At 44.6% G+C, this 22,952-nt stretch overlaps 1 protein-coding gene across 1 annotated transcript in view; it reads left to right on the plus strand.

Annotated features, from left to right (window-relative positions):
* LOC115313073 (rab3 GTPase-activating protein non-catalytic subunit) overlaps nt 1-22,952 on the plus strand; it is a 36,384-nt gene that overhangs the window by 6,377 nt on the left and 7,055 nt on the right. Inside the window, exons 5-16 of the mRNA XM_040216320.3 lie at nt 1,406-1,481; nt 2,811-2,912; nt 4,152-4,251; nt 4,401-4,499; nt 6,517-6,665; nt 7,392-7,462; nt 8,720-8,803; nt 10,157-10,296; nt 14,105-14,229; nt 15,579-15,637; nt 19,182-19,322; nt 21,424-21,506. Of these exons, the coding sequence (XP_040072254.1) occupies nt 1,406-1,481; nt 2,811-2,912; nt 4,152-4,251; nt 4,401-4,499; nt 6,517-6,665; nt 7,392-7,462; nt 8,720-8,803; nt 10,157-10,296; nt 14,105-14,229; nt 15,579-15,637; nt 19,182-19,322; nt 21,424-21,506 (1,229 nt within the window). The remainder of the gene's footprint in view (nt 1-1,405; nt 1,482-2,810; nt 2,913-4,151; nt 4,252-4,400; nt 4,500-6,516; nt 6,666-7,391; nt 7,463-8,719; nt 8,804-10,156; nt 10,297-14,104; nt 14,230-15,578; nt 15,638-19,181; nt 19,323-21,423; nt 21,507-22,952) is intronic.

Genomic DNA, 22,952 nt, shown 5'->3' on the forward strand with positions numbered 1-22,952 from the left:
AAAAGAACTTTTATTGCCGGGCTTGAGTGATGAGGCAGGGCTTCGTAAACCCCTAGATTGTCTTCGCGGACCCCAAAGAGTCCGCGAACCTCCATTTGAGAACCACTGCTTTAGTGGCACAAAATATGGTCACAGCCGAAATATTATGATGAAGTGAAGCCGCATACTCCACTAAAACCGATTTTAAAGATGCGACCGGCTGCTCTTTAGCGGGCGGCAAGTGGGTTAGCTTTTAGTCAGGGAAGACTGGCACAGCACCCTCGTGACGTCACGTCACGTCACGGTGGAGCTGCGGTCGATTGGATGTGGCGCATACCGCAGCCCTTTTGCAGCGTCACATTGCAGCCGTACGGCTGATGATCAGTGTTGCCATCCCTCTAGCAAATAGTTTTGGTTTTGCCATAGACGTCGAAACCAAACTTTGAGTCGTGATATTTATAAAACCACACACAATATTAAGAAAAAAGTTATACCCTGTTATTCAGGGGTACTGCTTTAGCTGAAAACAGTCGCAATCCCAAACTCAAAAATATTGACCAGAGATACTCTTATTAATAACCTGTGGCAGGAATGCTCTTTCAATGACTGAGGGCAACTGTCTTATAAGCAAGTCAGAATAGCATGTTCCTTGTGTTGTGAATGTTCCTTATAAAGGAAAAGGCACCTTTCTCTTTGGCCTTCACTTTATTGCAATCAGTATCAAGGGACTGCTTAAATAATGTGCGTCGTGAACATTGCTACTTACCTTTTATAGTAGCGGGTGTTCCTGAGAAATAGTACCATGTTTTTCGACCCGGGCAAATAAACTGCATTGCAGAAAGCTCAAACTCTGTGAGAATGTGACGCTAGTGGTTGGTATAGAACGGGAAAGTTTGAGAACATGACATTACCTGTATCAAATGGTAATTTAGGAAGATGACATTTTTTTATGAGCCAACATCCACCTAAGACTAATGTGTCAAAACAAGAAATGACATTGTAAGCACCTTTTTCAGTAAAAAAAAAAAGGAAAAAAAGAAACTTGTTAGCAAAAAAGAAAACAATTTTTTTGTTGTTTTTTGCCAACAGATGTTTTTAACTGATATAGGTATAAATAACTGATATAAATATAAATATAATTTCTGGCTCAGCTGGACATCGGCTCATAGATAAATTTAGCCTTTCTCAATTATTCTTTGATCCAGGTAACGTTATGTTCCAGGTCATGATACAGGCAGCGTCAAACACAGTTCTCTTTTTCTCTGAAACTTCCTGTATAACGGGGTTAACATAACTTCTTGGGCACCTGTAAAAACATTCCATTTAGGGTCCCTTCAATTATTAGAAATTCATCCAAGTTCATGAGTATATTTTATTTGTTGCAAATGGTGACATATAATGACGTAGCCATTTTAAACGCTTGCAGGAGTTATCAAGGTGCTCCTGACTGGACATGCGTGATTGTGGGCTTTCGATCCGGCCACATTCAGATCTACACTGATGTGAGTTGATCACATTCATCGTGTTTACATCCCTGCAACGATGTAGGTGGGAATGTGTTAAAGGGACACTCGAGTGGATTTTGAGATTGTCTATCTACGGTGATAACTCAGTCTACAGGCTCTAAGCATCCTAAAAAGATAAAATTGAACTCATGGTAGGGATTTCCCTATTAAAAATCTACCTGATCAAAAATTGTGGCACACCCCCCTGTCTGCGCCTTGAGCAGACACCTTTGGATGGCATTTTCAAACAGTTGCTGTATTACGTCTCCCACACCCAAAGATTTGACGTTTTTGTCAAAATGTAATGCACAATGCACCTAAGAAAAACAATATTATAAACGTTAGTAATTTTCATGCAGTTACAGTAGAACCTCTTTGATATGTTTCTCAGGAGACCACGGAAAAAAAACGTATGATCCGGGAAAGCATAAAGCTCGGCGGGACCGGCTGTTTTGAACGTAAAAGCTGGGCAAACATAAAAACTTGGAACCTATCAATAAGGCTCTGCTGTAACTAGTATTTTCTATGGAGGTGGTGGGGACCCTTCCCACACACACACAGAGAAAACAGTGCCCGTGTATTTCTGTTTCTGTGAGCTTGCTACAACGTCTTTTGCCATCAAGAACTGGTCATTTTAATTTACTAAACCCCAGCAAACAATATGCCATCAAAAACAAGCTTCTACAAAAGCAGTTGAGTGCCCTTTTAATGTTTCTCATTGATTAGTGTTGGATGTGTGCAAATCATGAATTTCGTGGTACGCACCAAAGGTGACATTCTTCATAATGTTGTACTACAGACCACCCTTCCATATTATCAAGTTTAATGCCATTGCATTATTTTTACTGCTCTGGTTCATCTAGGACACGATTGCCATCCTCATTGACCTGTGAGGCACGTGGTAGGCCACAGGTTTAGCACTTTCATGAATTACTCTGCTGGGTACACACCCTCAAAGATCGACATATACTAAGAGGCTTCACAAGAAGCATAAGAACCGGCTCTGCGTTTTTCAAGGGGAACTTGCATTGTTAGCTAAGATGGAAATTATTGTATTGATCAGATGGTAATTATTGTACCGTCTTAATACACACTAGTGTTATACTTGGTTCATTTTCGCAGCAACCCATTTTGTCACCTGTCTACTGAGCCATCAACTACGCTTACTGCTTTGTAGCTAGTTAAAGTAATAAGGCAAGCGAGCGGGTATAGGGTCGTGGCAGATACCCAGAACCGAGGGAACTAAGTTCTGGCTTTGTCTGTCCTTTTTGTTAGTTTCCCTAGTCTTGGTCATCGGTCTTCATGCTGCCTTTGTTTTCCCTTCAGGATGGAAAAATGCTGCTGACCCAGTTGTTGCACGAGGAACCCGTGCTGCAGCTCAAGTGCCAAACATACGCTCCACCCCGTTTCGGAGGATTCAACGAACAGGTCTGTACTTGGAATCTTTGTCCGAAACTCGATGGTAGAGAGTGGAATGGACGCAGGTCCCTCTCTATCCGCTTGTTGCTTAGAACTTGCTGGTCATTTCAGATGCGAAGCTTGGTCGTCGTCATTTCTACGACTATTAAATAATAATTTCTCGGTACCTTGACAGTGCATTTGTGAGCTTTGATTTAGCACACGGTTAGACAAAGTAAAGCTGATGCGTACACGAGATGTTATATTTAATATATGAGGGTTTTCTCGCACATGTTCAATTTATTAGCATAAAAAGAATTGGAAACTGCAATTAAAAGGGTTTCTTAAATTGTCTCGTGAGAATTAAAAGCTCATAGGTGCTTCCCTCTAAAAGCTTTATGCGGAGTGATAGAATGCTTGGGGAAAACAAAATATCTTCAATGTGCCGACAGCCCTAGCTCGAAATTTAAACTTTTTCCCAACTGTAAATTTTTCATGCACACTCAGTCTGGCAAAAGAGCAGGCTTGCTTAAACCTACTATATCTTTTATTTATTTTTTTATTTTAGGAAACTAACGTTTGCACACATTATGGGGATGTACATATTGCCGTCACCGTAACATTCCGGGAGATGCTCACCCTCGAAAGATAATTCACACCTATTTTGCGCATGGTGTTTTTCTATTTTTTCTAAACCTCCAAAAGATAGCCCACTTCTAGTAAATGGGGTGCCCTGGCCAATGGTGGCATCGGCAAAAATGGGGTTACTTAGCTATGGTGGGAGATAAACGAATATTGCTGACTGGGAAGTATTTCATATGTTTGCTTCCTTGCTCCTCGCTGATATAGCAAGTTTGACAAATCGCATCATCTAAAAATAGCAATTTCTTTTTTCATCTTTTCTTAATTGCACATTGGAAGTCAGCCTACTCCTTATTTTCGCTTGACTTGCTCTCAATTTTACGTCGGCTATGTCTCGGGATGTTATGGTAGTTAAATGCTCTTGTTTCTCCCTAACGTGCATGATACTACTGCTGACAAAGTTTGGAGGTTTCTGAACTGCCGATCTGCTTTACCATGTGGCGAGCTTTCACTCAAAGTGGCTAAGAATTTTGTGAGATTGAAACACTCTAGAAGCTGTATCCTGCAGGATGTCGGTATCGGAGATTTTCGGCCTACTACGCTGAGCAACTCGTTGTGGTGACGTATTACCATTGGGACTGTCTTGCAGATGCGAAGCTGAAGTTATGTCTTGTCTCTTTGTTGCAGCCCGATGAACTGAGCGTGGTCTACCCCCGTGCCGTCGTCTGCGTCGAGGGCTTTGGTCTGTTCCAGACCCTGAGGGCTTGCCGGAATCAACTGGCAAGAAGTAAGTAAGACCGGTGTTTTCAACTATTATTTTGTTTCGTCAGTGTCGTGGAGAGCTCAAACTGGTGCCTTGCAAAGAGGGACTGGCACCATGCAAAGAGTGCAAAATTTAGTCATAGCAGTACTGACCAAAATATTTTTTTTTTACAGCAGCAGCTGGAAACCAGGCTTCGGTGATTCCACCGCCCCTGAGTTACAAGAAGTGGGGGCCACAAGACGCGCGGAATGTCAGAGACTGCGAGATTGCAGGTCAGTTAACCCTCAGAATCAGCTTCCCAGGTCGTCTCCATTTTCCACTGCCAGCTGTCTCTCACGCTGTTGCAGTTGTGGTGCCAGGAATGTTCCACTAATGAGATAATGGCAGTCTGAAAAAAGAATGTGTAGAATATGAAAGCTGTCTAAAATTTTGCAGGTCGCTGACGATGGCACTGAATGTTTTGCCTCCATGTTAACCGCTCAAATGCCTACCGGTCTTTCATTCATCAGTTAAATTCACTGTAACCCTTTCACTTTCAAAGACAAGCCTGGGTCGTTTGGCAAGGCATATTCTTTTAGCAATTTTAAGCAAGCTACGAGCACAAGGTCATAGCTTCCTCCATTTTGCAGTTATGGAAAGAAAACCTGTCGAAGCTATGAATTTGCACCTGTAGTCTTTGCTCGACTACAGCTATAAAACACCGAGCAAGCGCCCACCCAAAATTGGACGTAATCTTGGTGAAACCGGGGGATGGGCACTTCTTAGATCCAAGAGCAAAAATGCAGAAGGGCGCACAATAGGGCAGTCTTTAGTGCACTGCACCAGTGCATGTGTCTTGCTTGTCCACTTTGCACCGGCATGCACACTTCTATCAAGCTTGACCGCCATGCACTGGGGCATGCGCTTGAAGCTTCGCTGGTTTGCACTAGCGTTTATACATCAAACTTCACCGCTCCGCACCTATGTGCTTGGAGATGCGATTGACTGGAAGGGACAGTCTAGGGTGGTCGCTCGATATGTCCTTCGCTTATTTTTTTAGGGCCTTAAAAGTGGCGGGTGTACCGTATTTACTCGCAGAATGAACGCACTTTTTTTCCGAAAAATGATGCAAAGTTAGGGGGGCGTTCATTACGCGAAGTAAAATTTTTGCGTCCGTATTTACTCGCATAATGAACCGACCTTTTATCCTGAAAAATCGAAGTAACTTCTTATCTCTTTGCGCGCGGCGCCCGACCCCGTAACCAAACTAAGCTGTGCAAAAAAAAAAAAAAAAACTTTTTTTTTTTATGCCGCTTTTTGCAAGTTGTCTTGTTTGCTTAGGCGTCGCTTTGGCGAGGGCTCTCCGCTTATCTTTCTTATCTCCTTGCTCGCGGCGCCCGACGCACGACCCCCGTAACCAAACTGCGCTGTGCAAAAAAGAAAAAAAAAGCTCACCTTTTTTTTTTTTTTTCTCAGTTCCGTGGGTTGTTTTCTTTTTTTTTTTTTTTTTTGCCGCCTTTTGCAAGCTGTTTCGTTTGCTTAGAGGGCTTCTCTGCTCCTCTTTCTTACCTCCTTGCGCGCAGCGCGCGACCCCGGTAACCAAACTGTGCTGTGCATAAAAAGAAAAAAAAAAAAAGCGCCTCTTTGTTTTTGTTTTCTCTTTGTTCCGTTTTTTTTTTTTTTTTTCTCTCTTTTTTTTTTTTTGCCTTTTTCGCAAGCTGTTTTGTTCGCTTAGAGCGCTTCTCTCTCTTACTCCTTGCGCGCGGCAGCGCGCGAACCCAAAGTCCAGACTGCACCGTGCAAAAAAAAAACTCCTCTCCATGTTCCTTTTTCTTGCTTCAGTTGGATCTTTTCGAATTTTTTAACGCCTTTTGCAAGGCGTTTTGTTCGCCCACACTGCCATGCATTCGCGACCTCGCTGCACCAGGATAGAAAAGTGCGTTCATTTCGCGCGCGTGGGGGGAGGGGGTCAAAAGTTTGACATCCGAGTTGGGGGTGCGTTTATTACGCGAGTGAAAAAAAAAGTTGAAATTTTGAGAGCCAACTTGGGGGGTGCGTCCATTACGCGAGTGTGTTCATTGTGCGAGTAAATACGGTATTTCGATACACTCTTTAACGCACTTCCGTCACGTGTACACACACACGCACATTGCAAAATTTTCTTTCCGAGCTGTCGCTTTCACTGTAGAGACTTTTGCTGACTTGTCAGACAGTGGCAAACTAGGCCTTTTACGATGACAGAAGAGCTAAAAGTGACTGAGGTCGAGTGCGTGGGTTGAATTTCATGGCGGCCTTACATTTCGCTGGCAGGTACGGTGCTGCCCAGCCTGTTTGACCAGATGGTGACCGAGTCGATCCGCAAGGCAAACGGCGGCAAGGTTCGCTACTCGGCGGCATCGTCCAGTCTGCTTCTCGCCACCGGGTCGGACCCTTATCTGGCCTTCTACTACGCCAGGGAGGTGAATATATCGCTCCAGTTTTCAAGCCGCAAACTACGCTCTATAATATGCGGCGCCTACAATCAATGAAGCCAGCTCAGGAAACGACAGGGTTGAAAATATGTTTACCATAATTTTCAGAATATAGTCTGCATACTACACACGTTTCAAAGTTGAAATTTCGTATGGTGCGCACTTTCTACGGGCGCACTTTATACGGGGATTTGTATTGAATGTTTGCCATGACTGGACATGACGGGTTCTCCGAACGACAGAGTTTGTGAGTGGTGATTTATGTACAATACAAGCTTCTTTGCCACCTAATAAAAGGGGCATTTGGCAAATAACTGTGCAGGTGTGTTCTGAATTTCGATGGAACCTAAAAATTCCTCAAATTTAATCATAGTGCTTTCGTCTTAACATAGTGAAGTTATAATTTACTTACCTTGATGCTGACTTTTTGCAAGTTTCGGTAACCTGAAATCGACCCTTTCATTCCTGACTGGAGTAAGATTCAACAAATCTTATAAATATGTAATATGTTTTATTGAACTTAAGATTGCTTAAGTGCTGTAAGGAATCTTAATGACAAAAACAGCACTGTTTTACCCAGCTTTAGAGGGCCATGCCAATAATTCAAGTTAGGTGTTCGCTTGTGCTGAGGCCCCAGCATGGTGCAAACACTGCATGCTTCATAATATTGGCCTGCATCACTCCTGCACCATTACAAAAAGGTTTTAATTTCAGGGAAGCATCCAGCCTTTCTTGTCAGATGTTGCTGTGGCCGTGGCATCAAGGCTCAAGAGTTTTCTCGCAGAGTAAGTCTGTTTTATAGTTTATCATACATTCTTTGCTATAGGATTCAAATCATGCGGTTTCCATCTTGAGTGTGTGTACAAAAAGCGGCAGTCTACAGTTCTTTGGGCACTGTGTCTTTTGTCTTAATTTCTTAGCCATCTTCAAGTTATTGCTAGTCAAATTTGGGGGTTTTACGTGCCAAACCAACGGCGGGCATCTGGCACGCCCCAGCAGAGGACTGAGGATTAATGTCGACCCCTGGGGATTTTTTGACGTGCAACCGAAAGCTCGGTTACACGGCGCCTTCTCCGCAATAAGCCTCCGTCAGATTGCGGGCGCCTCGGCCGGGATTCGAACTTGCCACATGGGGATCCGTAGGCCGGTGCTCTCGCCTCGGAGCCATCGAGAAGTTATTGCTAGTAATTTGACGTTGCTTACAGACTTCAAAGAATAGTAAAAATTTAGGGGTGCTTTGATGATACTGTGAAAGATCTTTGAAGGGAATACTTTGGTCATGCCCAATAAAACCATTGCATGTGTAGAGCATGTTATGTGGGTGACTATGGACCACATGGTTTCCTACATGGTTGGTGCCACTATGGGTCACGTCATGTGACTGCACAAAGTGGCGTCATGTGACATCTTGTCTGTTATGTTACATTGATTGGAAATTTGTAATGCTTTCTTGTCAAGCTGGGTTGTTTGTGATCCTCTCCTATAACATATTCTGGCCATGAAGTTTTAATGTGTCGTTTGAGAATTGGACCTTCACGTGTGACCCATCGACATCTTCTTTGTGATGAGGACACCCCAGTCCGTGGGCATTGCGGTGAATTGCTAACCATACTGCATATTCTATGGCACTGCAAATTCTTTGATCAGGAACGTCAAACAAGCTTCCCTTCACTTTCCGGATATCTTCTATTTCATCCAGCCTTCTTGCTGGGACATGAACTTTTAGTTCCTTTTGGTTACATTTTAGATTTTCTTAAAAAAACTGGCTACCTGCACCAGTTATAGATCTTCTGCATAGTAATTCCTTTCTTTTACTATAGAGTCTTTTAATTATTTCTTTGCCGCAGCATGGCCTATGTTGCTTTTTGCGTCATTAACCATTTAATAATCAATCATCTATAACATATTCTGCATTAAAAGATGTAAGCTTTAGGATATATTTAGCAATATCTCAGGCTTGGAAACAAATTCTATCCAGTCTTCTCATTTTAGCTTAATCAGCTTGCAAAGCTTTTCTGAGACATTTCTTTTGTGCTCTGCAGCAACCTGCTTGGGAAGCTGACGAAGCATCAGCCCGAAGAATTGAAGGCACCTCCAATTGAGCCAGCAACCCAAGTGCCTCTCAGGTAGCTCCTTTTTTTTTTTTTTTTTTTGTCTAGCTTGAGTTGAGATGAAGCAGTGTGTGTCATACCATATTTCCTCGATTCTAAGCCGGCATCGATTCTAGGCCGACCCCGCAAAAACGGCACGGCCGAAAAATTAAAAAAAAATTCTCGATTCTAGGCCGACCAAAAAGTATAGGCAAAACACCATAAATTAAACACAGAACGGAATTTATCTGCAATGTACTGTCCACTTCCCACAACGCGTGGTCATCCGTACCGTCCAGGGCATTCGAGATGCAACACTTTCGGAACGACTTTACTGCCAGTTCCGCCGGGATGTCGTCCCATGCGGCCGCGATCCACCTCGTGGTGCCTTCCCTTCCGCGGTCCTGAGAACGCCATTCTTGTTGCCGCACATGCAAAGAGCTGACCACGCTGCTTTCTCCAGTGACGCACATTTTTTTCGTCCACGCCGAAGTCACGCTGGGCTTGCAGGTTGGACGAGTGTTCAGCAGCCAAGACAACTTTCCTCTTAAAAGCCGCGAAGTAGTGGCATCGACTGGTCGATGCCATAGCGTCGAGTAGAGACGAACGTTCCGTGCGTTCCGTGGTACACAGCGTATCTTCCCGAAGCAATGTAGACAAGATGGCAACCCGCGGTCATGGCGGAGCCGGATCCTCGTATTTAGGCCGACTCCCGAGTTTCGGATTTAATTTTTTTGGAAAAACTATCGGCCTAGATATGAGTAAATACGGTATTTATCTAGACCAAATACCTAGTACCTTGCTTCTTTCTTTTTCTTTCAAAAACAAGTCATCCATTTTTGTCGTATTTGATGTGGCTTTATGGAGCACACGAATCTGTCGTGCAAATTTATGAAAGTTTATTAAATGAAAAATGTATGCATGTCTTTACCGTATCTGGTAGACTTGGAGATCCACAGAATCAGTTGCAAATGAGCCAGGCACGTGCTGCATATGCTTGCGCGTGTCACATTATGATGTCATGTGACATCAATGTATCATCACATGGCCGCGGCCATGTGACACCCAAACTTGACGTAAAATCATGCGATGTCATAGAGTCGGGCGACATCGTGAGGTCACGTGACCAGTAGGCTGGTGAAGCGTGCCGCTTTTTTTCCTAAAACTTGTCCCTAAAAAGGTAAAACAAAAAACTCCCGAAAAATTAATTGCCGTTGGTGGGACGGGAACCCAGGGTCTCTTGACAGCCGGTGGAGTTCTCCCTCATCTGAGCTATGCTGGACTACTCTGAAGCTCTTTGTGGTTTTTAACTTCAATGCAGCAGAGATACAATCAGAAAGAGCAGGCCTCAGACTACTTTCTACGGTGCTTGCTTATTGCCCTCCACAGGTGCGGGATCTACGACAAGCATCGGTGGGGCGCCAGAATCTGTCTCTCTCCCAACAAGCGGCTAGCGGTCATCACCGACAGCGTTGGCAGGATAGCTCTCTTCGACGTCTTCCATGGCAATGCACTGCGCATCTGGAAAGGTGTGGGCCTTTGCATTCGTGAAACCTACGTAATATGTGCGAGTTTTATGTCTGTAGATGTTATGTACCGTATTTACTCGCATAATGGACTCACTTTTTTTTCCTGTAAAATTTACACGTATTTGGGGGTGTGCATCTGTTATGCAGGGTAAAATTTGGTGCATTTAGACACCTTGCATAAATGTCATTTTAGGTGCCGATCTGACGTGGCAGGGTACCGTGGCACGGTTCCACTGACAGCAGCGCACCCACGGCTGGTTGTGGGCGCTCAGTTTCACTGTTGGTCACTTCCGCAACTTCCCACTTGCAGCTGCTGTGCACACGTGTACTGCCATGCTTCACTTGGCTCGGCCTACCGTAGAATCCCATAAGAATTCTCGCTCAAAATGAAGAGATAAATTGGGAAAAACATGGGGTGGGATATCTTTGAGGATGCGACAGCAAAACTTTATAAAAGAAGTGATGATGAACGTCCAGGCACTTGCTACAGACCACGTGACGCGGGAACTGATACCGCAGATCACGGACACGGCAAATTAGTGTTTCATGATGTGATAAACACGCGGGAATTCGCTACAAACTCCTGTGTCACAAGAAAGGATATGGCAGATTGCAGACGCAGCAGATTCGTGTTTCATGGTGCGAAGAACTCGTGGATAGCAGCCGAGAGCTCGCATGTCACGGGAACAGATACCATAGATCGCAGACGCAGCAGATTCAAGTTTCATAGTGCAATAAACATGTGGGAACCTGCTACAAACTTGCCTCTCAGGGAACCGATGTCACGCGCGCAGATCGCGCACTAAAACATTGAGATTGCACGCGCAAATCGCAGCCAAAAGTGCTGGAATCCGCTACAAACTCGCATGTCATGGTATCGGATATCGCAGACGCAGCAGATTCGCATTTCACGATGCACTGTACACGCGGGAACAACTCGCATGTTACAGGAGCCGATATTCCGCGTGCAGATTGCCAACAAAACCACGGGCGTTCGCTATGAACTCGCTTGACGTACCAGTACTGCAGATCGCGCAGTTGATGCGATTCCCGTCATACATCGCGTGACGTCCGACAATGATTGAGGGGGTGGGCGGTGTTTCAAAATTTTTATGTTACGGATATTTAGCCAGAAAAAGGGGATGGGCAATCTATCGGAGGAAGGCGTCCTTACGGGATTTTAGAGTAATTTGGCTTGTGACGGCTTGAAGCTGAGCTAGTTGGTTCATGATTGTTAAAGTGCCAGCTGAACGTTTTACAGACACACATACAGAGAGGAACAAAAAAGGCAGACACACCGCTGGACTATCAACTATTTTAATGAAATCTTCTTTTTTTATACTGTACAGCTAAACGGATTCTTCCCCTTCTTCTATATCCGAACCTTCGTCTCTCGCTCTTCCTCTTCTTTCATGTGCCTGTCAAGTGTGCGGCTCTTCGCAGGTATACCAATTCCTTCTGGTGCAGCGCGATTGACGGTGCACTCACGCAATGATCCCCCTTCGCGTCAATAGCAAGGGCCTCGAGAACTTCTCGAGCAACCCTTATGCGATTTTTTGCCAGGATGTCAATGTTGGCAAGGTTTGGCGTACATGTGCACACCCAACAATGGGCCGCGAGGTGCCCTGCTGCTGTGGTGGCCTTCACTGACGCTGCGTGCTCTCTTGTTCTGTCGTTAATACACCTTCCCGTTTGAGCAATGTAGCATTTGCCACATGACAAAGGGATCTGGTACACAACTTCTTTTGTACATTCAGTGTATCTGGTCTTGTGAGATGTGCTGCAACCTGTCTCTTCGTTGTTGTCCTCCTTGTTCACCTTCCGGCACATGGAGTATGCCTTATTAGGCGCAGAGCATATGACCTGTACGCCCTGTCGGCCAGCAATCTTTTTTAGTCGATGGGTGAGCCCATGGCTGTAAGGGGCAACCACATAGGGTGTTCGAGGCTTTTTTGTTGTTGTTGTTCCATCTCCTTCAGGTCGGCGCTTGACCTTTGCAGATATGTTTTCACAAATCTAAACAAGAAGTGTCCTAGGGTAGCCTGCATTTTGTAGCCTAGAGATTTGTGTCGCAAAACTCCTCCGCACCTGATGCTCACATGACCTCTTAAGGGCTGTGGTCGCAACTGCTCTTTTCACATTTTCGGTATGTTCAGAGCTAAAAGGAAGAAATCCTTTGCAAGATCTTGCCTGATATCTCCAGCATACATGTCTATTCCTAAACTCTAAGGAGAGATCTAGGAATTTTATGCAGTTGTTAACGGGGAGCTCGTGGGTGAAGGCAAGATCGGCGCAGCTTTTATCGAAACACGTCATGACTGCTTCCTGACATCTGTTGGTTGTTTCATGGACCTGAGTGTTGCACAAGATTAAAAAATCAGCCACGTACCTAAAAATGGCCTCTACTCGGGGATCTTTTAAGTTTTCTTGGATAGCAGAGCCGCATGCGGCAAGGCAAATGTCACAGAGGTACGGAGCTACCCGGGATCCTATGCAGATACCACTTCGCTGTACGTACTGCTTGCTTTGGTGTACTACTGCCGTCGCCTTTAGGTAGATGGTTAGAAGCTCTAAGAAACTATCCAAGTTGATGCCGGCCGCGTTTTGAAATGATGAAGTGCCCTGCTCCTCGATGGTGTTTCGGAGAATCTTCAGAAGGCCTGTATGTGGGATTGAATAATACATATTTTCAATGTCGATAGAAAACCCAGAAGTAATGTGACACCCTTGTGTCACATTACTTCTGGATGTCAGGTCATGACACTGTGATGTCATGACCTGACATCACAGTGTCATGTGACTCGCGACGTGAAGTTGTGATGTCACAGGATGTCATCTAGTCACGTTCACTGTCAAGTTGTAGCATAGCAGAATGCTGTGATGTCACATGACATTACAGCATCATGTGACAACGAGCCACGTGTCAGGACATCACGTAGCCACATTGCCCGATGCCAGGTCACATCACATCTGGGTGTCATGTGACAATGTGCCATGTGAAGTGGCGTCACTTGACCCTGTCACTTCACACTCTGACATCATGTGACCACATCGCATGATGTTGTCAGTTAATCGTAGCATGCCAATTAAAAAATCGAACGAAAATGTGCCACTTCTCACACATCGCATTTTTGCGTGCGGCGGTTAGATGAAAAGATTGAAATGCAGCTGTCGATTATTTATACAAGAGTAGCGCTGTAAAACATGCTGTACGTAAAGTGGTTTTACCGGGTGTTTTTGAGAAAAAGGAATTGTGTTTTTCGGCCTGCAAAAGTAGCAAACTGGAAGATGATAATGTGACGCTAGCAGTTGGAATAGGACGGGAAAGTTGAGAGCATGGCATTACCTGGACCAAGAGATAGAAGAGAAAGACAAAATTTCTCTATGAGCCGACGACTACCCGAGCCTAATATCTTCAAAGCAAAAAATGACACTGTGGGCGCCTGTAGCGTCTATTCCGCTTTAAAAACAAAAAAAGCTTGGCAGCGTGAAAGAGAATATTTTTTTCTTTTTTGACGGCAGGTTTTTTTTTTTACTTGAATAGACGCTAGAGGCATCCACATTGTCATTTCTTGTTTTGACGGTATTAGGCTTCGGTGTATGTCAGTTCTTAGACAAAATTGGTCTTCCTCTTTCATCTTGTGAACCGGGTAACGTCGTTCGCTCAAGCTTTCATGTTCTATAGCCACTAGCGTCACATTCTCATGGAGTTTCAACTTCTTGCAATGGAAGTTTACTTACATGGGCCAAACGACACGGTTATTTTTTTCTGAAAACACAGTAAGATCGTCCGGATGTCCTTTTGCAGGCTACCGTGACGCCGACTGTGGCTGGGTCGAAGTGGAAGACAGCTCCCCCGACACAAAGGTCAACGGCGTTCCCCGGAAGACGCAGTTCCTGGTGGTCTACGCACCACGCTGGGGTCTCGTCGAGGTGAGCATCGCTCCGATGCAATGTCCCGTCTCAGATCGCACGCGGTTTACCAAATAGAACTCTCGTGTAGGACAGTCACGGATTTTTGTTTGTTTTTGAAGTGCAGTAGCATTTTTTTTTTTTCAGCAGTCCCTCTGCAAAATTTTGCCCTTTAATATGAAATGAATCTGCACGCACATGAGAGTGGTAAGTGGATGAATTGAGAAGAAAGAGCGAAATTTCGAAAGTCCCCCAAGGGAAATAGAACTCAAGATCTCAAGATGCTCAGCCCGATTCTCAACCACTGCACCAAGGGGGAGGTGGCTTATGAAGGTGAAAACATCCGGTAACATTTCTTTCACCAACCGACACCGCAGAACTAGCAGGTGGCATGAGCAGGTAGCTTAAATATTTTGCTCCGTTTAAAGCTGAAGCATAATCGAACAGAAGGAGCTCGCGCTTGTGTCCACCATTGTGCAATGGTTCCATAGCTTCAAACAGAAAGCACGCTTTCGAAAGGTGCCTATGGTAGAAGTGGTGCGCTCACTGGACGTGCCCCGCTGATCTTCATCATGCCTCGAACGAGAGAGGGGTGGGCCGAGGAAGACTCCGCTGTTTTGCTAGGGACAGGGGAGCAAGGTGGGCTTGTTTCACTACGACCAAGGGGCGAGTGAGGGGCCAAGGCCTGATTCAGTTTAATCGGCGGAATGTGGCCTTCGTAGAAAACGTCTGCAGCAGAGTACTGCAGACGCGCAACCCTCTTTTTGTTTCTTATGCTTGGGCAGCAAGTAGCCCCGTGCAGTGTCATTTTTTGTGGCTGAATCGAATAGAAGTAGTATGTCCATACTAATCAGATAGGTTGAATCAAATAACATCATCTTGAATATTGAGTATATTTGATTTTTACAAAATGGGAAAGCTATAGCAGAAAAATATGAAATTGATATAGCTTCTTGAAGTTCTTTTAGTTTTCTTCAGTTTTAATTTTTAATATGAATAAAAGTAAAGTATAAAAAGTGAACTGTTTCTTTTTAAATATTTTTCTAAATGAAACTACAGCACACAAGTCCAGTCTTAATAGAACACAAAATCTCCACTGCAAAGGCTGAGATTCCTTTTTACAATAAACCTATTAGTATTTGAATAAATTGGGCATTTGACATCAGAAGCGAAAAATAATGATCACCTGTATTACAAATCGCGCTTTTATGTCGTTGCTGTAAACTAACCATGCAGGTACAGCAGAAACTGGTAAGAACTCAAAAATAAATCTCCTAGAGAGAGGTTTACAATGACAGCTAACGTTTTGCTAAGAGACGACAAGCAGGGAAGTTGCACATTGATAGATTCTTTCCGTCTTTCTCCCACAGATCTGGTGCCCTCACCAGACCTCCAGGGTTGCTGCATTCGAGGTTGGCAAGGGCGGGAGGTGAGTGCTGAGGAAATGCAGCCAAACATTCAGTGACGTCTTGCACTTGAAGTCGACTTGGGTTCAAGCATGCCCTTGGCTGTCTCTGCAAGAGAAGCCATCGGCAGTCATTGACCTGGGACACCACCACATTTTCCTTCCAGAATGTCCGGGACATAAAATGAGCGGTGTACCTTTTTAAATAAGCTTTGCGTCTAAAGAAGCACTGCAACATACCTTGCGATTGCAACTGCTATGGTATACAGTTGAACCTCGATTTAACGAAGTTGACTGGAGCCGCAAATTACTTCGTTACATCTCGGAATTCGTAAAATCGGGAAATGCATTTTTTGGCCATTAGCCGCCGTGACAGGACGCACCTTTTTGGGCAAGCGTTTTTTTTGGTAGCATTTGATACAAGAGACCGCTTTCGTCGGCGTTGTATATGTTTCTGGGGGCATAGCTTGTTAGGATGTCCGGTACATTCTTAGACAGCCAGTCGCTGGCCTCAAGCCTGTTGACGCTACTTTCCTCGCCGCATATCACCTTGCCTACAACCGCGTAACGCTCTTTAAGATGCGTCAGCCAGCCAGAACTTGCTTTGAAGTCATCAAAGCCCACACTTCCCCCGATGTCGGAACGTTCTTGGCTCGCATGTCCATAAACCATGTGTAAAGCGCTTCTTCCAACTTTTCGTACGGCATAGTTTTCAGGTTTTTCTTTTTCGTCGACTTCCTTGACGAAGCCGCTCGAAGGATAGCGTCCTTCCTCTTCAAGATTGTTGAAAACGTGCTCGCTGGGATGCCGTGCTCTGTAGCAACGTCGCATTTTTTACATTCACTGGCAACAGTGTTAATTACCTTCGCTTTTTCTTCTAGAGAGAGAACTTTTCTTTTCTTCTTTGGCGGCTTCATTTGGTGGCGACGTAGAGGTGTTGGTAGAGGAATCCAAAGTCGTGACAACAGGGAGTACCCAGGAACAAAGAAACACGAATCTCGGCTCTGCAAACGGCCAAAACGACGGCGAACGTCGGCGGCGCCATCTATTGCACGCGACGTGAAATACCGCCGCCAGCGCCATCTGGTATAGTTTACTCAAAGCTCGTGATGCACAGTTTGTTTTTGCGTGGAGTTCCGTAAAATACAGACTTCAAGTTCCTCAATGTTACTGATGCACCATAATGACAATCTTCTGAGCCTTTCTTTTCGAAATACCCGTGAAACGACCTCGTTTTACTTGCATTTATTTTCAAAAAAGCTTTGTTAAATCGGAACATTATTCCGTTATTTCGAGTTCAGAAAAGCATTGAGCCCTATAGGCACGTTACAGAGAATCAAAATTTCTTCGTTAGATCGGGGAATTCGTAAGATCGGGTTTCGTAAAATCGAAGTTCAACTGTATTACACTGAGCCTCGATAGGGCTTGGGGTGTGAATCATCCAATGCCATCAGGCGGTTTATTCGAAACTGCAATAACTTTAACATAGGACAACTAGGCCAACAAATTATTTTGCTAGAGAAGTAGAAACTTAATTGGAAGAATTTGGTCAAACACGAGACGAAAACATCTACAGCTTTTCACCTCAGTGTGCGTAAGGAGTGACAGTGATTGCTCTTGTGTAGTAACACCTGCTTTTATGCATATCCTATTTTTATTCCATCGCACAGAAAACAGCCTTAAGGTCACTGAAGTATAGGAATGGGAGCACACATACGAGTCAATCAAGACATAGTGTTATGATTGGTCAGTTGCTTTACATCCGATGGTAGGTACACGCAAACACGCAAATGAAGCCCTGCGGTGTGTATGTAGCAGTGTCTCCCGCCAACCGTAGAACTAGACGACATTGCCAACTGGCAAGAACCAAGTGCGTGCACTTTGCCTTGTGTCACGCCTAAGCAAACAAAACAGCTTGCGAAAGGCGGCAAAAAAAACAAAAAAAACAACCTACGGAGCTAAGAGAAAAAACAAAGAGGAACTTTTTTTTTTGCACAGCGCAGTTTGGTTACGGGGTCGGGGTCGCGCATTGCGCACCGCGCGTAAGAAGGTAAGGAAGAGAAGCGGAGAAGCCCTCAGCTAAGCAAAGCAAACGAAACAGCTTGCGAAAGGCGGCAACAAAAAAAACAACCCAGGGAACTAAGAGAAAAAAAACAAAAAAAAAACAAAGAGGAGCTTTTTTTTTTCTTTTCTTTTTTTTGCACAGCTTAGTTTGGTTATGGGGGTCGCGCACCGCGCGCAAAGAGATAAGCAGTTAAGTCAATTTTTCAGGATAAAAAGTCCGTTCATTATGCGAGTAAATACGGAGGCAAAAATTTTACTTCGCTTAATGAATGCCCCCCCCCCCCCCCCCAATTTTGCATCGATTTTTCGGGAAAAAAAGTGTGTTCATTCTGTGAGTAAATATGGTATTGTTGTATCTGGACTAAAACTGATTGTTTCTAGTCTAGAAGCTCTAGAAACTGACTGTTATAGGCAATACATTGTTATATGTGGTATCGTTATAAGTGGATTGCACTGTACTAGCATTTAGGTTCTCAGACTTAGTGGCCTTTCCTTTATACGTGTTTTTTAAAGTGGTTGCTTTATAGGGCCAACTAACCTCAGGAGCTGCGTAAACACAAAATGCATAGGTCAGTCAGTCCGTAACCGCTAAACAATCTTGAAAAGAATAACAATCTGTGCCAGGGGTCAAACACCGGTCACTGTCGTGGAAGCCGAGTGCTCCGCTGAGTGAGCTACAAACCTAGCTTGCAGGAACGGGAGGAGCGGAGGCAGGTGGTGTGAGAAAGTGCATGGAGAGGACAGGGTTGAAAAGGTCAAGAAAGAGAGGAGCACAAGCAAGGGGTGTAGAAAGAGTGAGTGGAGAAAGGAGGAGTGAGAAGGGCAGAAAAACGCACTCCCCCCCTCTTGGTGATCCAAAATATTCAGCACAAAAGCTTTCTGTCCAAGTGGTGCTGACGGGAAGTGCGCACAACGTTGCAAGGAGACATGGGTGTGGCGTAATCTGTTTCCATACAAAACCCTGCCCTATGCACCAACCAGACCAAAGAGCCCTACCCACCCTAGGCACTTAATTACTAATGGTCATCCTGCCCTAGGCGCCACCCGAACTATCCTATAAAGCTACCACATTTAAACGCGTTTAGCAAAATGACAAAACATGCAGCCAATTTTTACAGCAGAGCTGTTAAGGGCTCGTTTTCCTAGTACTGTGTCCGTCAGCAAACAAATAATGACACTAAACTCTGGACAGCTACCACCATCTATGAGCGACGGCGGCAACCAGACGACCGGCTTGCCGGTCGTCTGGTTGTTGCTGTTGCTCATAGGTGGCGCAACCTTTCCAGCCTTTCCACTCTGGCTTGCCGACGTGCGGCCAGCCATTACTTCATTCCCACCATAATACAGCTTCACTGGTCTTCCTTCATCACCAGAGTGGAAAGGCTGAAAGTCTTTTTTTTCAAACTTGCTTTGTTCTCGGGATCCAAGCGGGCCACTTCGGTGCCAGCAAGGTTGTTTTCAAACCTTCGTAAGCGACTGAGGTGTCGCGCATCCTCTTCCGCAGGTTGGTGTGCAACAACTACACCCTGATGGGGCTGAACAATGTGCTGGTGAAGACAGTGAAGCCCAACACCTACCCCTGCTGCTACATCTCGGCCGAGGGTCAGCTGTACGCGGTGGCTGTCCCCTTCCACCGTGTTCTCAGGTGGAACTCTTGTTTACAGTTTTGGTGGACGTGGGATTGAGAATACCATATTTGCACGAATATAACGCGAGTTTTTTTTCCAAATTACGTGCTCCAAAACGCACCTCGCGTTATACTCGGAATCAAGTTCCGCCATGAGGCACGTGAGTCTCGAGAAAGCCAAAGGAGAGAGCCGTTTGTCCGGCTCAATGCAGGAGATCAAGTGGGAAAAGAAGTGGGGGTGTGGGGGGAATTTATTAGCTTTTGGGCCACGTGAAGGGGTAAATAGAAAACATAAAAAGCACTTTTATCGCTTTTGCATTTATACAACGCACCTGCAAGGCGCAGAAACGCAGCGGCATGCACAAGCCAAGCCAAGACCACTGCCCGTGTTTGCTCAATTGTGCAACATGATGCGTTTGTTTATGCGGAGGGACCAGAACAAGAATAAGTGTCATCGTGTATCGGATTCCGCAGTCTTTTTTCTGCCTGCGCATTTTTAGTTTCTGCTCCAGAGTGGTCTGGTATTTGTGTTTCTGCTTCGTGCCTTGCTTTGCTTGTGGGCTGCTGAGGAGCTCACGCTGAAGAAATAGGAACTACCAGACAAACGGCCCCGTGCTGCTTCATATCTGCGTAGTCGCCAAGTGGATTGTAAAATTGTAAAGGACCTGAGCAGTGAGGATGAGTGCAGTCAAAACATAAACTGATAGTTCTTCGATTTCCATTGCCTTTTCACTTCTGCTACGCTCCCGAGTGCGGGAAATGTATGCGGCCTCAGCTCGCGTGATAATAGTAATAATTTTTTTTTTCTTTTTGAGGGCATCAAATCCTGCCCTCGTGTTATATTCGTGGCCGCGTTATATTCGTGCAAATACGGTATGTGCAAAGAACCAAAGCCCTACAGTCTTCGTAAACAGAAAACACTTGGACTAGAAAATTTCATAGTCTGGAGAGATATTCCCAACGTTTATAGGAAACTTATTTTTGAGTGTACAGAAACTTCTCTTCATTCTATAGAAATCTTCACTAGCCTTGAGAAATTTTATTAGTTTAGGGAATTGTTTTTACTCTAGAGCAGTGGTTCTTAAACATTAATGTTTCTCAGACCCCTTGTGGATTGGCAAAGATGATGGATGATCCTGTTTGTGGTGGGGGAGACAGAAGGTATAGGTGAATTATGATAATGATTTAATAAATGGATATAAGTTAGGGCTAGTGTGAAGTAGCCTTCTCTTATTGACATAAATATGAGAATACTCACCAGAAAATTAAAACGTTTCTACTCTATTTGAAAAAATACATTTATTGTCGGGCTCGACTGATGAGGCAGGGCTTTGCGGGCCCCTAGGATGCTATCAAGGACCCCCATTTGAGAAACACTGCTCTAGAGAATATTTTTAAAACTTTAAGAAGTCCAGAAAATTTTTTTTTTACTTCAAGAAAATGTTTTTAGGTTTAAGGGTAATTTATTCAGCGTAGAGAAATTTCTCCCTACCCTAGGAAAATTTTCCTGGCTTAAAATTTTTTTTTTCTGTCTTTTAGATAATAATATCTGGGGAATTCTTTCAGACATAGCCTAAGTCAGGGGTTATTGCCTGGGGAGTTTGTCTGGATCTGGGTAATTTTTGATTATTGTATACTTTTTGAATGCAGATGTCGAAAAGACACCCACATCAATTTTCGGTGTACATACAGATTCATTAATACTCATTTTATTTACTTGTATCTGTATCCCAGCCAGGCTGGGTTCTGCCCACAGTGGGCAGCAGTGGTTTTGCCAACCTTCAGTCTGGCTGACTGTCCACCCCCCCTACGTCCAACCCACCTCTAGATTTTGCACCTGCCAAACAAAACAATGTTGATTTTGAAAACGCACACCGCCCCAGATTGTCGTGATGGGCAGACTTGTGTGACCCTACGCAACAGAACTGCATGGTTCCTGCAAACAGAATCACTGCTGTGCGGCAGAGAAAGTGCAGAGAACAACAAAAGTTGCACCAATCGCCCCCTCCTCCTCCCCTCAGCACCCTTGAAGTTGTCAGATGCCCAGATCTCAAAAGTTTCTGGGGAGAATCCTGCAGGCCGGGGCAATCACGTTGTGCACGTCTGCTATTGTCTGCAGTGAACGCAATCGGGCCCGAGACTGGCAGCTTCTGAACGAGGTGCAGGGGAGCCTGAAAGATGGAGATGGTGTGCCCGATGAAGGTATGGTGCCCTCGAATTGTTATAACTTCTGTTACTGGTGTAATAGGGGCTCAGTTGAATTAATTGTAGGAACCGATCCTCTCGTAAGAATGTGGGCCGTGGGCACAAGCGGCTTAAAATTAGGATACCGAACAAAATCCTTTTGTTGCCACTGTTGGTGACAGTCCTTGTTGCGTTGCATTGTATGTTCGGACGAGAATCTTCTTTCAACTGTTACTATTTATCGTATTTATTCGCACAATGAACGCACTCGCATAATGAGCGCACCCCCCAAGTCGGCTCTCAAAATTTCGACTTTTTTTTTTCACTCGCGTAATAAACGCACTCCCAACTCTGACGTCAAAATTTTGACCCCCTCCCTTCACGCGCGCGAAATGAACGAACGCACTTTTCTATCCTGGTGCAGCGAGGTCGCGAGTGCATGGGCAGCGTGGGCGAGCAAAACGCCTTGCAAAAGGCGTTAAAAAAATTCGCAAAGATCCAACGGAAGCAAGAAAAAAAAAACATGAAGAGGAGCTTTCTTTTTTTTTTTTTTTGCACAGCGCAGTCTGGACTTCGGGTTCGCGCGCCGCCGCGCGCAAGAAGGTAAGAAAGAGAAGCGGAGAAGCACTCTAAGCGAACGAAACAGCTTGCAAAAGGCGGCAAAAAGCAAAAAAAAAAAAAAAAAAAACACCACGGAACTAAGAGAAAACAAAAACAAAAAGGAGCTTTTTCCCCTTTTTTTTTTTTTTTTTTTTTTTGCACAGTGCAGTTTGGTTACGGGGGTCGCGCGCCGCACGCAGAGGTAAGAAAGAGGAGCGGAGAAGCCCTCTAAGCAAACAAAACAACTTGCGAAAGGCGACAAAAAAAAAAAAGAAAAAAAAACACGGAACTGAAAAAAAAAAACAAAAAAAAACTTTTTCTTTTATTTTCTTTTTTTTTTTGCACAGCGCAGTGTCGTGCGTGCGTCGCGAGCAAGGAGATAAGAAAGATAAGCGGAGAGCCCTTGCCTAAGCAAACAAAACAGCTTGGGAAAGTTGTCAAAAAAAAAAAATAAAACCCCAAGAAACAAAGAAAAAAAAAACAGGTTTTTTTTTTTTTTTTTTTTTTGCACAGCTTAGTTAGGTTAGGGGGTCGGGCGCCGCGCGCAAAGAGCTAAGAAGTTACTTTGATTTTTTCAGGATAAAAGGTCCCTTCATTTTGGGAGTAAATATTAGTAAATAGAGTAAATAGGAGGCAGAGGCAAAAATTTTACTTCGCGTAATGAACGCCCCCCCCCCCCCCCCCCCCCAACTTTGCATCGATTTTTCGGAAAGAAAAGTGTGTTCATTCTGCGAGTAAATACGGTAGGCAATTTTCTATCGCTGTATTTGATTTCTCTTTTAATGTGAAACATTCTTTGGCTAGTAGTGGCTCTGGATTTCGAGAAAGCCGCACTTCATGAAGCCGTGGCGGGTGACATCGCAT

Source organism: Ixodes scapularis, unplaced genomic scaffold, assembly GCF_016920785.2.
Source record: "Ixodes scapularis isolate PalLabHiFi unplaced genomic scaffold, ASM1692078v2 PGA_scaffold4__175_contigs__length_147842914, whole genome shotgun sequence".
Lineage (NCBI taxonomy): Eukaryota > Metazoa > Arthropoda > Arachnida > Ixodida > Ixodidae > Ixodes > Ixodes scapularis.